At 37.4% G+C, this 14,510-nt stretch overlaps 1 protein-coding gene across 4 annotated transcripts in view; it reads right to left on the bottom strand.

The window, feature by feature from the left end:
• The window catches only part of KIAA0825 (KIAA0825 ortholog), a 402,395-nt gene that overhangs the window by 261,906 nt on the left and 125,979 nt on the right, over positions 1-14,510 (bottom strand). For all 4 annotated transcript variants that reach the window (XM_047778295.1, XM_047778296.1, XM_047778297.1 and 1 more), the window contains one exon: positions 11,926-12,036. In XM_047778295.1, the coding sequence (XP_047634251.1) occupies positions 11,926-12,036 (111 nt within the window). The remainder of the gene's footprint in view (positions 1-11,925; positions 12,037-14,510) is intronic.

Consider the following 14,510-nt stretch of genomic DNA (forward strand, 5'->3'; position numbering starts at 1 on the left):
ATAAATAAAACCTCTCATTTAGCAGATGGGAAGCTGTTTGTTGAAAGGTACCACAATTTGTAGATGTTTCAACTTATCACAGATTCTGAAATGTACAGTAGAATGACTCGCTATAAGGAAAAATAAAATATTACAAACATTCCTCAATCACTAAGCTCCCAGTAATAAATGCATTGAGGAGTCTGTGTTGGGCATATGGAGAAGCATATGTTCCCTCATCCTCTGAGCTGGTGGAGCTGTGAAAGTGAGATTAGCCTTACAAAAAATGACAGAAAGGGAAATTTTTTATATATGTATCAAATATGTACATGTTGAGTTTCACTATAATACAAAGACAAGAACGAAATTTATAAATCCACTGGAGCTCATAAATCTTGAATTAGGAGACAGGGTGAATTTATGGCTGGGTTATATTAGGCTTATTCTCTAATCAGAGCTACATTTCCGGGGCATGAATTTTTTAAATCCAGGCAATAATGGGGTTCAACCATTATTAGTTTATAAATCTAACAAATTATTTTTATAGAATCTCCGTGCAAAATCTTGGCTGAATTCAGGTGTGTTTAGCTTGTGAAAACTTATCGAGTGATTAACTTGTAATTTCTGCATTTTTTAAGTATGTGTTCATATTACAGTAGAAGGCAAAAAATCTAAGCTATATCAGTGCACAATCACCTGACTTTTCATCACAGCCGAGGGTGGGACACGAGGCAAGGGAAGGCCCTGTAATAGGTTCAGGCTGTAATCCGAGCAGCCTCACTGCTCAGGCCACAGGACCATGGGAGTCACCGCTCCTGCTATTTATGTAACATGCAGAAGCTGTCAGACTAGGGAAACATTGGAACGGACTCTGAAATGCACCATTTAGAGATAACACCGGGCGGCATTGGGCACTGTCCTTCAAGATTTGAAACTGACTTTGAATGAAGAGCTATTATATGGTTCTATGCCCCGAAAAGATAAACTACATGGGCCCAGGAGCCATGGGTGAAAGTTCCTTCCTAAGTATTCTAAGAGCCATCCCCTCACCAGTGCTCCTAATTATCCACTGGGAATTTTGTTTTCCATTCCCATAATCCTGCATAGGATTGGGGTGGGTGGGCAGGGTGGGCAATCCTGATTTCTGTGGAGGGGTGAGTTGGGGAATGTTCACCCCTAGGAGGGGACCATTAAGAATTCCACTAAGCTCAATGTTAGAGCTGCCATTCAATTATTTTTTGGTTTTGTTTTTATTTTTGTTTTGTCCTTTTAGGGCCACACCCATGGCATATGGAGGTTCCCGGGCCAGGGGTCGAATCAGAGCTGTAGCTGCCAGCTGATGCCACAGCCACAGCAACATGGGATCCGAGCCATGTGTGCAACCTACACCACAGCTCATGGCAATGCCAGATCCTTAACCCACTGAGCAAGGCCAGGAGCCTGTTTCCTCCTGGATGCTAGGCAGATTCATTAACCACTGAGCCACAATGTGAACTCCCATCCAGTTATTTTTTTAATTCCCACACCAGCAGTCTAGCAGGCAAAGAAAGGAGCTACTATACTGTAATGGTAATAACACTGGTTATCACTGAGGAGCCAGAGATACTACTGCATATGGGGTTGCAGGGAGGAGTATGATTGTAACTCAAGGGATTCACCAGGGTATTTCCTGATGCTCTCGTAACTGGTAATAACCATAAATTGGTGACTAAAGTAACCACATTCTGATAAGGAATGGTAGTAAGGGGTTCAACACCCGGAGATGAAGGTCCCAGTGTCTATGCTGGGCAAGCAACAACTACCAGCAGATGTGACGGCCGAGGTTCAGGGGAGGCTAGAGGAAATGGTAGAGGAATGTAATGATAATTATCTCTTGCAGGTTCAAGAATAATTGCTTGTCCTTTAATTCAATTCTAATAAAACCTTTGACCAACCATCACTTTAAAGAATCAATGATAAGTAATGTGTGGATTTCAGGGATACAAGAGTTAGACCAAATGTCAAGGTCTATACATCCTTTTGCCCTCACCACTCAGTTGACACTGACCTGCCTTATGCTGTCAGAACCTGCATTTCTCTACCTTCCAGTAAGACAGGTTGGAAGTGCTAGCAAATTAACACCTCCAGAGCAGTCTTCAACCAATGACTGGTAGAAATTGCTAGTAAATAATTCAACCTCCTTGCTCCTTTGGTGGGATAACTCTGAGATGTGCCTTTCACACTGGATCCAAGAATTTCCCTAGAAGGTTAAATTCTAGTTACTCCTATGGTAGTTGGCTTGATTACACTAATTTTATTTGCTGTCTTTTTTTCTTTGTCTCGCTTATGCACTCTAGGATTTCCTCCACTTAGAAAATAAGCTGCTTTCACTTCAGTCCTTGTCTTGGGATCTGCTTCTTGGAGAAATGCAAAATAAGACATGCATGGAGATACTTAGGACTCATCTCACTTAATGTTTGTGGTGTTTCAGGAATACTGAGAAATTTGTCCAAAGTCATTTAGCCAATAAATACGGCAAGTGGACTTTGAACCCAGGTTTCTCTGACTTCCAAACCCATGTTTATTCCACTATTCCATGTTTCCTTCCATTCAACATGGTTGATATTCAGTGAGTAAGTTATATTTTCCAGCATTGAGGATATTTGATTTTGTTCAGCCTCCTGATTGAGGATACCATGTTTTGGACCCAAACTCAAGTTTGCGGTCTCAAGGCTGATTCCCAAATTGGAGCCATATTATTCAAGATATCTAGGACTGATTTCGACCAGATGGTTCCTGTCATGGATTACTGGGCCAAATTTATACCAGAGACCATAAGCTACATGATTCAGAGAACAAAGGCAAGGGCATAACTAAAGAGAAACTGAGAGTAAAAGCCCTAAAATGGGAAAATGAAAGCAGAGGTGGAAAAGCCCTGTATTAATAAACTAGTCTTGCTTTCCAGAACTAATCCTTCAAAATCTTTCTAGGAAAATAAGTAAAGAGAAATATTTAGAACATTTCCATCATCTTTCTCTTTATTACCTGAGAGAGAAAAGTTGAGGGGCAAGAAAACCAAAAAATTTTCTTCATTATTTTAATCAAGAGTGTGTAGATTATATGTAGTTATAACATTGAAAATGTTTGCATAATTTTAATCTCTATAATGGGTATAGCCAAGTCTCTATAATCTTTATAATTAAAGATAATTCAATAGGAGTTCCCATTGCGGCTCAGTAGAAACAAATCTGACTGGCATCCATGAGGAGGTAGGTTCAATCCCTGGCCTCACTCAGTGGGTTAAGGATTCAGCATTGCCGTGAGCTGTGTTGTGGGTAGGTAATGCGGCTCGGATCCTGTATTGCTATGTCTATGGTGTAGGCCAGTGGCTACAGCTCCGATGTGACCCCAGCCTGGGAACTTTCATATGCCACGGGAGCGGCCATAAAAAGACAAAAAAAAAAAGATAATTCAATAAAGTAAAAATAAGACGGGATTCACTTGCATATCTATTTATAGGATTTGCCTTGATTTTTAATAACTTGTCCACCCTAAGATTGACATTCTTAGGGTCTCATTTTTTTCTAAGTTGATGGTATCTACATTACCTGGTGTACAGCTTAAGAGGACAGGCATTCGACCTGTGAAGACCTGAATTATTTCTTGATTTTAGTAAATTAAACTTCTTCACTTGGGATGGCCCTATTTCTCAAAAATCACCCAAAGATATTTTAGTGCCCCAAACTCAAAGCCCTAGCTCCACACTTTAGTGTTACACAGGTTAGCATATCCTATTTCTAAAAATACATGAGAATCTAACTTTGACTTTAAAAGTAATATTCCATGTCAACCATCACTTTTGGACACCTCCAAAAGTGCTAATTCAAACCTAAGTCTCCAAGACACTGGGTACTACTGAAGCACTCAATCATCCCTTTAGAGGAGCAGAAGCTATCTCCCTGGAGTCTTTAACTATTATTGGTCCTTGTCTACCAGGTAATAAATACCCTGTTACAAGAGTTCATGAAAGGTCTCCTCTGCCATCACATTTTTGATAAGTGCAGAGACCCAGTGAGAAAAGAGTTCCATGTTCTTTCCACTTTATCACACTTGTAGTTGGTTCTTTTAACATGTTTGGATAATTGATAAGATCTGTCACTTTCTGAAACTATACCTCTTTACTCACAAAGCAGTATTAAATGATTGTTCAGTAAGCACTTGGGCACTGGATGCTGCATAGGCATGTTAGCTGATTAAGTCCTCATGATTCTGTTCAGAAAATATTGCAAAAGTTAAAGGAAGCTGTTTCAAGATGGGAGAGGTAGACAATGGTATTACATGCTCTTTTCAGGGAGATCAATAAGATAATTTATGTCTAAACCTCCTTACAAAATAGTTTATATTTCGAAATTGAAGCTTATCTAGTTTAACTTACTTCCCAAGATCACAAAACTATACAAGTCTGCAAATTGTGTCTGTCTAATGTGACAACCTATAGGTGTTTTCTATTATCTCATTGCTGGTTCCAGTGCTATATTCTTATCTGTATGGACCTTTTAAAGAATAATAGAAAAGGAAGGATATGAAGAGGTATCTAGGTATATCAAGTACCTAGCTCTCCTGACATTTTCACTTCTTTTAATAACTGCTCCAGAAACACATGATTTTTTTTTTCTCTGAAAATCTTTTCAAAAATCCAGCTGCTTGGCTATCCACATTCTGCAACAGCCACATAAGAGTTTCAGTATTAAAAATCTCTCATAACTTCTCCCAGTCTGTTGGCTCCATGTCAAAGCTTCGCACCTCATCAGAGTACTAGTGCTCTAAGCTTTTTTCTTCATTCCTATGGAACAGGCTGTCAGCAGAAGCTGGGAGACCAAACTTCTTTTCTGTCCCCATCCTGAAATGGTCTCTCCTAAGGATAGTAGAAAGCACCTCCTCAGGAGTTCCCATTGTGGCTCAGTGGTAACAATCCTGACTAGTAGCCGTGAGGAGGTGGGTTCGATCTCTGGCCCCACTCACTGGGTTAAGGAGCTACAGCGTAGACCACAGATGCGGTTCAGATCTCGTGTTGCTGTTGCTGTGGCATAAGCCAGCAGCTACAGCTCCAATTCAATCCCTAGCCTGAGAACTTCCATATGCTTCTGGTGTAGCCCTAAAAAGACAAAAAAGTAAAATAAAAACAGAAATCACCTCCTCAACAAGACCATTCTTCCCATCACTGAGCTTTACCATTCAGATCAGATATTTCAAAAGGGTTAAATGTATCATTTAATGGGGCGATAGTTGAAATGATATTACAATAACTCATCTGTTCCTTAATTCACTTATTCATTAAACTAGTATTCACTGACTGATTTCTGTGTACAGAACTATGGAGACAATAGCAGTAAGCAAAAAGCAATCACCATTTTTTACATAATCTAGTGGTGAATAAATATACAGTTTAAATGATCATACAAATAAAGGTGAAATGGCAACTAGAAAAACTCAATGAAGGAAAAGCAAAAGATGCTATTAGAAGATGTAAGAAGAAGTCTTTGGGGTTGATCAAAGGCTTCCTTACAGAACTAACATTGGAGATATGAAGATAAGTTGACATTAACTAGGTGAACAGGAAGAAAACATTTCAGGGAAAGGGAACAGCATGTACAAATATCCTGTGGCAGAAAGGAACATTTGATGACAAGGAAAGGTAAAAAAAGCTAATGTCCGGAGACCATAAATCACATGGTAGTGTGGTATCACAAAAGGTTGCAGAGGTGGGAAACCACATCTATGCAGGTTTACAGGCCATGCTAACTTTTTTCTGTATGTTTAAGGATAAAGGGGAATTCATGGGTGGTTTTGAGCTATAACTGTGATATGATAAAATTTAGTTTTGAAAAGAGATTTGGGTTTGAGATTTCTCTGGCTGGAGTTTGGAGACATATGAATGGGAAGAAAACTAAGAAGTCATTGCAGTAGTCAGGAGAGAGATGATGATTCAAACTAAGGTGAAGGTGCTACTATGCATAGTAGATACTAGGAGCTAAAATTAGTGAGACTGAGGAATGTATTGGATCTGGTAGGAGAGAAAGAGGGAAGTGTTCACAGTGCTTTCTTATTTCTAGCTTATACAATAGTGTGCAGGTACAATTAATCAAAATGGGGTAAAATGGAAAAAGATCAACTTGGAAGGGAATATCTTAGGTTCATTTTTGGTCATGTTGAGCTTGAGATGTCATTGTGTTCACCAGGTATAAACCTGAATAAGATATTCATGTATGATTCACACCTATGACAATATAGATTTGTAATAGAGATTACAATTAGAGACTTGAATTTGGAGGCACTTCAGAACTACATGAAACCACAGGCATGAGTGACTTAACCTGGAAAAAGTTCTATGACAGAATGCGAAACACATTCAATATTTAACAGCCAGGTCAAAGTAGATGAACCTGCAAAGGAGACAGAGAAATTACACTGCCTACCTCTTTCTTTGCCATCAACACCTAATACATGCCTTACTTGCAGAAAAAATTTTACATGCATTTGTTGAGAGAAAGAGTGAACATATCTTGGTAAATAGGATTAAAGCAAAGACCCACATAGCATATAACATAATGAAGCCAAAGGTAGCTTAATATAGTGGGGGGCGGGGGGGAGAAAGCATATAAATCCAAAACAGGATTACATTGAGTAAAACCATAATAGAAACAAAAGCATAGCAGAAAGAAATATCTACAGCTCAGAATGGACTGGCCATGAATCAAAACATCATGTTGTCATCATAAAAGAAAATGAGCAGTGTAAAATGAATGGACTGTTTACTCACATTGATTATACTACTTGGATTCTGTGTGCGGTTATGACCTACTTAGCTAAAAATGACCTGAAAAGTATTGGGAAATGTTTAAACAACCACAAGATGATGAAAGTTGGGAAGATAACTTTTTTAAAAAGCATAATTGACTAAGATAGTTATTCTTTTTTGAACGTTTGTATGAAAGCACAGTATGTTCTCATAGTATTCACCTTGATATTAAGACACTCTCCGCATGCCTTAGTTTAATCTAGTATGAAACTGCTTGCCCTTTCTAAATCAGTGCACAAATGTTAGCCTATACCACTGCTAGGGATAATAAATAAAGTACGTTTTACTTATTGCTTTGCAAATACATATATTTTCCCTAAAGCAAACTCTTCTAAACTCAACTCCAGGGGTTCTACAGAAGAATATAAAAAAATCTATTTTTACCAGTTTATATACTACATAGTCTTTCCTCTAGTAATCTGAGAGACAAATCTATTGTCCATACAATTATTTATGCATTTGTAACTCTTAAATCTTTTTTTTTTTTTTTGTCTTTTTGGAACTGCACCCATGGTGTATGGAGGTTCCCAGGCTAGTGGTCTAACCAGAGCCACATCTGTGACCTACACCACAGCTCATGGAAATACCGGATCCTTAACCTACTGAGCAAGGCCAGGGGTTGAACCCTTGTCCTCACGGATGCTAATCAGGTTACTTAACTGCCGAGCCATGATGAGAACTCCTAACTCTGAAATCTTAATATCATGTCTTCCTTGTTCTTTCTTCCCACCTACTTTTAATTCATTATCTTAATGCATTTAGTACGGTTAAAAGCCAATTTAAATCTTTCTGAAACAATGCACAGATGTAAATAAATAAGCAAATAGGTGATTTAATTACTGATACATCATGATATTAAATATTTTAGTCTCAGTCTTACATTTTCAAAAAAAAAAGCATAATATATTTTTAGTTTGTCATCATCCAACCCTTGTGTATTTCCCTGAACAGTTCGTTTTAGTTGCTAAGATAAGGAATGGCATTTTGGAGGATAATTTTGGTGTGAAAAACACACAGAAAAGGTGATATATGTGAGAAAATAGATGAAAAGCTGAAGATTTTTAAGGTTACATGATGGTGGTCTAGGAATTCCCATTGAGATGCTTGAAAAATGCAAATCAATAACCTGAGTTATTCTGAAATTACTTTTATTGCTATACTGGGCTCCTCTGATTGTACCACTGCTCTGAACATGTTGGGTCATAAATAACTTGGATCATGTCTTTCTAAGCAGATTATATGGAACTGTTAGAAAATATGTGTCAGAAAATCAGAGGAGTGGGGCTCATACTGTACTTGGGTGGAGAATTTAAAAAGGCGGAAGAGAGAACCACAGGCTTTTATTTTAGAAGAGGTAACTACCTAAATAAAGGCCCAAAGATGAAAATAAGCACTAAATAAAAGTTAAAATATAGAACAATTGTGTCTTAAAGAAAAGAGGAAAGTCACAGTGGGAGCAGAGAGGACTGCTGGGTGTTCAGGAAACAAGCCAGGCAGTGTGGGTGAGGCAGAAGCTACTACGAGTTCTTGAGCAGTAGAATGATATAATGAAAACGTAGTAGATAATAGTAAAATCAACCAATGCTGTTGTAATGGGTTGGAGAAAAAGACTGGTTCTAAGAGAAGTGTGGAGGAAGAACCAAGTGAAAATGACAATCCACTAGGAACAGGCAAAAAGCAGCTCATCATGGAAACCTTAATCAAGATTCTACCCTGGGAATGCTTAAGAATGATGTGCTCCTTCTAGAAAAGACACCATGCATGGAGGACATGGGAGAGTGAAAGGAAGGATCTATTGAGGACATCATGCTGGGGTTACAGGAATACAGCAGGTTGTTCAAGAAATAAGAGCACCTGGACATAGAGTGCTGGAGTAAAGGTAAGTCATTGAGCTAGAAATAATCTCTTTAGAGGTTAGAGGGTACTACACATGAATAAAAGAGCAATAAAAATGAGATTTATTTTTCCTTAATTTTTAAGCTGCTTTCATTATAGGGAAATACACAGATAAAAATTAAAATTGCTTACAACCCTACCATACAAATAGGTAAACTATAAGCTCTCTAGTATAGAGTTTATATCTTTTATTTGTTTTTCTATACTTACTTTTTTTTTTCTTTCTTTCTTTCTTTCTTTTTTTTTTTTTTTTGTCTTTTTAGGGCTATACCTGCAGCATATGGAGGTTCCCAGGCTAGGGGTCCAATCAGAGCTGTAGCCACCAGCCTACACCAGAGCCATAGCAATGCCAGATCCAAGCTGCGTCTGCAACCTACACCACAGCTCATGGCAATGCCAGATCCTTAACCCACTTAGTGGGGCCAGGGATTGAACCTGCGTCCTCATGGATGTTAGATTCATTTCTGCTGAGCCATGACGGGAACTCCTATACATGCTTTTTTAATGCTATGTGTAGAGTAGTATGGCATAGTTCAACACTTCTCAACTGTGTCCCATCTTCCAATAACTGTTTATCCCCTGGGAAAACAGGGGCTCCCATGTCCTTCAAGTCTGGGGAAACTGCATACTAGAACCCTCCTTTGGAGATAAACATTATACACTAGTATATCAGAGCTCCCACAAGGTGAACCGTAAAAAGAGTGAAAAACTGACATAAGAAATGAATAACTGACAGTCTTAGATTTTTTGGCAGACCTGTTGACATCACCCTGCACTGCTCTCCCTTTGAAAGATGAAAGTGCGGTTGTCAGGATCTTGAGTTTTGGAAGCAGACAAGCCTAGGTTCAGAGTCGGCCTCCCAACTTTGTTCTCTTCTGGAAAGTTGCTGCCTTCACATCACTTTACTCTCAATGAAAGACCGGTGTGAGGTTTAAAGGAGATAAGGTACATGAAGCGCTCAGCAGGTCGGGTTCACAGTTATCACCCTGAAAACTGGGCTGGCTTTAGTGATGTCATAATTACTAACCTGGAGTTTTCCCTTAACTATAAATCACAACTATTTGGCATTTAATATTTTTCAAAATTAACCTTTTTAATGTCTCTACAGAAGTCTATTGAATGGCTAATGCACAAATGATTTGTGTAATTTCATACTGTGAGATAATTTATTTCCATTTTTTTTCTTTTACAAATAATGCTTAGATGAATAACATTGCCTACAAACCTTTCTTCTTCTTCCTCCTTTTTTTTTGTCTTTTGTTTTTTTTAGGGCCACACCCACAGCTTATGGAAATTCCCAGGCTAGGGGTCGAATTGGAGCTGCAGCTGCCAGCCTACACCACAGCTACAGCAATGATGGATGCAAACCACATCTGCAAACTACACCATAGCTCATGGCAACACTGGATCCCTAACTCACTTAGCAAGACCAGAGATTGAACCTGCATCCTCTTGGATACTAGTTGGGCTCATTAACCACTGAGCCACAGCGGGAACTCCAACATATAAAACTTTCTGGACAGCTTTGCATAATTCCTTATAACCAAGTCCTAAAAATGGAATTGCTGGATAAAGAGGTATAAATATTTTTAAGGTTTTTGATACAGTTTACTAAACTTCCCTCCAGAAAACTTGTATCACATTGCATTTCCACTATGGGGTGACTGAGTAGTTACTGCCATGTTCTAATCTTTGTGTTGGGATAATAGTAAAGACTGATTGCCACAATCAAGCAGAAAGAAAGAAAAGCCATATTACATTTACACTTGCTTTAGGTATAGAAAGGAGAAATAAGTTAAATATAAGTTATTTGGAAGATGTATAGGAAGGAGAAATAAGTTAAATATAAGTTATTTGGAAGATAAACACATTTACACGCTGACTTCCCAGGCCCCTAGCTGGGCTGAACAGAGCAAGCCTGGAGATGGAAGTTTTACAGAGTTATGCTTAAAGGGGGTAACTCCAATGGTTACAGATTAAGATAAAAAGCAGGTAATAACAATAAATTAAAGCAAATGTGATAATAACATGGAGAACAAATAGGTTTGGAAGTTTGAGAACTCATCAACATGACACAGGTTGTTTGCTTAACTCTCACTATAAAAGATCCAGTTATTTATTATTTTTGCAAAAATGAATATTAAAGTCAGCTATTTAATACGTAATGACATAAGAGTATATTTACATGCAAACTGAAATGTATTGAGATGACAGAGTATGGAAGGTATTCCATTTCTAAGAATCAATCAAGGAATTATTCAGAGATGAAAATGTTTTATATGTAGAGAAAGTAACAACAATACACTGAAGTCCTTGAAGGCAGGAGGGAAAATGTCTCATTGATCTTGGATTCCCCATTACAAATATGGGGACAGGCACATGATAGGTAAACAGTATATGTCTGTTGTGTTTATAGAAATTTCTTAATGAGGATTTCACTCCCTCTTTTCAGAGGTAGGACTCTTAGTTCCTCAAGAGAGAGATACAGTCAGCCAATTTAGATGGTGAAATCACCAAAAGTGTATTTCCAAGGTGAATCAAGAATTAATACAGGGATTAATAATATCTCCTTCAGCTCTACATGATATATTTATCCACATATACAAGGAAAGGTACTTTCCAGTGATATATTCATCAAAAAATCAAACTGACCTTCCATGTAACATCACAAAATATCATCAGATTACTCTGATGGGTAGAAATGTGACATGTGATTCAGTTTTATGCTTTAAATGATTTTTTTTTCATGTTTAAATGCTGTTAATTAAATACTAAAAGTGAAAGATCCTGTTCCTAATTTTTAAAGTTACTTCTCTCTCAGCTCTTATTTCAGGCTCTGAGTTAGTTACATGAATTATCCAATATGACTTTTTTTCTTTTGAAAAAAGAATTAGTTGGAGAACTGTCAAATCCCCAGTCATAGATCAAGAAGGATGAATTTTAAATGGCAAGGCAATTAGCTAAAATAGACCTAAATTCCAAAAATTCACATTTTCCATTACTTTAGTAAAGCTATGTTACTGTAATGATTATGAGGCTTGTATCTTGAACTCTTGAGCTAAAAAAGAGAAATACACTCTTGACTTATCTGTGTAGTCTAAAAAGTTTTGAGTTCTTTTTGTAAGATGCATTTACCTCCACGGATAAAAATTTCTATCAAACATCAGAAGAATCATAGAATTATCACTAGTATAGTTTCTAGAGGTTCTCACCTGAGTAAAGAAGGGTAGAAATGTGATATGCAAGAAAGCCAATGGAATGGTTGCTTGAAAGATGGTTTTAAGGAATCTGAAGCAGAATCATCCAGGCCATGCTGAAAAGTCCTAGGAAAATAAAAATAATTATCTCAGAATATACAGGAAATATTATGATTATGATGATCACCAAAACTTCTCTTCTTAGTATTCAAAGTTACTGACTTTACAGGAAGTGGTATTGTGCCAGGATAGACAATGCACCCACTTAATCCACTTGGGATTTATGTTAATAAGTGATTCAGAGGCCTCTACGTAACAATCATTATTACACTTAGGAGGGTACGACAATACCATTATCATTTAACTTTTTAATAAACTCCCACTATAAACTTTGTTAAAAATAAATGTAAGAAGAATAATAAAATGAATTCCACTTATATCTAACTCCCTCAACCTGGATCCAACAAATGTCAATATTTTGTCATTTTTGCTTCATTAAAGTAAAAATGTTTAGCATAAAGGTACCTCTTTAAAGTGACATAAATATAAACAATTAATGAGAATTTATCATTAATTTTGCATGCTTCTAAGTGCCTACAGAAGGTGGGTAAAGAAGAATTTAACTGTAAAATATACACCTGTGATTTCAAAATTAGAACAATTTGGCCAGAATATCTGGTCTATAACTATCCTTGGAGAAGTAACTGTAGCATTTTTCTAGGTTGGCACAAAATTCAACAATAAATCTTGAGTTAATAAGAAAGGATTCGTTACATAAAATCTTTAGTAGAGAGCGTGGCTAATAAAAATTTTATAATAACAAAGGACTATATTTGCCTACATAGAGTTAAGAGTGACAACTGGGAACATTTTGGAAATGGAATTGTTTAAAGCAGTGCTATCTCTCTTTATACATACTATAGGAAAGTTGGCATCTTTTAAATAATATGTAGAATGGAATTCTACTTTGAAAATCCACTCCTGTCTTTTCAGCCTATATCCTGTTTCTTGTACCCTCACATTTCCAAATTTGACCTGCCTCTCCACTGTTTGTCTTGCCAAGTATAACACCTTCTAATTTAATGTACTGTGACATTTTTAGACTTTTAATATACCATCTCCTCTTTGAAAGCATTTTTTCCCCCTCACTAAATTTCAGATAGAACAAAATTCCTTAAATAGGGTTCAAAATGAGGCTGTTCTATTTCCATTCCATATCTTCCACTGTGTGAACTAGAGGAGCATGCACAAGTTAGGTCAGGGCACCAAGACATGCTTTTCTAAGGAGTCTGGACTTTGTATTAGCAATGAGGAATCTGAGGAGTTTATAGCACAGGAGTTTTATCAGCTATTTCAAATTTTAGAAAAATTACTTGTGCACTAGTGAGAATAGCTGATTGGAGAAGGTTAGGGCTGGAAGAAGGGAGATCATGCAGATGATGTTTCAATAGATCAGGCAGAAGAAGACAAAGTCCTGAATCAAAGTAATAGGCAGAGGAGGTAGTGTCTAGGAAACAAGTGTTTAAAAAAATTCTTTTTAATAATAGAATTAACAATATTCATTCCTTAATGATGTGGTATTGGAGATAGCATGAGGGAGAAGGTAGTAGACAGAGGGTTAAGAAAAAAAGGAGAAGTCTGGATGACTCACAGGCATTTTACTTAGTTTTAGATATTCTGAGAAAACTGCAAACATTGGAAGTACATCCAAAGAGAGACATCCAGTAGGAACTTGGATTTACTTAAGATCTAGCACATACAAGAGACATTTGGATTGAAGACATTAATATAGAAGTCATTAACATAATGGGGAAACCATAGGAGTGGATGAATTCACCCAAAGAAAGAGTGTAAGATGAAAAGATGGACAAGAACAAAACTCTGGAAGACACCAACATTTAAAGAAGGAGATGAGAAAAAGAAGCACTCAAATGAAACTAGGAAGGAATCATCAGAAAAGTAGGCAAAGAGCCAAGAGAAATTGATTTTAGGAAAGGGCAGAGAAATGGCCAAGCTTCAAAAGCTGCAGTGAGGGTAAGTGAATGGAGGGACAAAAATTGGAGTTAGCATTAATAACCTGTTGTTTGTTTTGCATGATGAGGGCAGTTGCAGTACACTGAGTGAATGGTAGGTGTCAAAGTGGAGACAATTGAGTACAAACTATGCTTTAGAAGGAAAGCACAATAGTAAAGAAGGAATATTTTTTAACACAAGGGAGTCTTAGGGGGAAGAATTTAAAGATAAAAGGAATATTTAAAAGATTAAGGCCATGGTGTAGAAGGTAAATGTGATCAAAAGCTTAGGTAGAAAGATTTGCTTTGGTTGGGAAAAGAGACACACCAATCACCAATCAAAGGATGTATAGAGGTGAGGCAGAATCAAGATATTTATAAAGTTAGAGAAGTTGAAGTATGTTCCTGATGGTCTGGGTTTTTCAGAGAAGTAAAGGGGAGGGCCATATTTTAGCAAATAGTGGAATGGAGCAAGGCGGAAGCTTTGTCCTAAGTAGGCAAGGGGACAAGAGGGAGCTACCCAGAGATAAGACAGGGGTAGGACTGCCAGAATGTACAAAAGGACAGCTGTGTGATTTTTGCCAACAG

The sequence above is a fragment of the Phacochoerus africanus genome, chromosome 4 (genome assembly GCF_016906955.1).
Source record: "Phacochoerus africanus isolate WHEZ1 chromosome 4, ROS_Pafr_v1, whole genome shotgun sequence".
Taxonomy (NCBI): domain Eukaryota; kingdom Metazoa; phylum Chordata; class Mammalia; order Artiodactyla; family Suidae; genus Phacochoerus; species Phacochoerus africanus.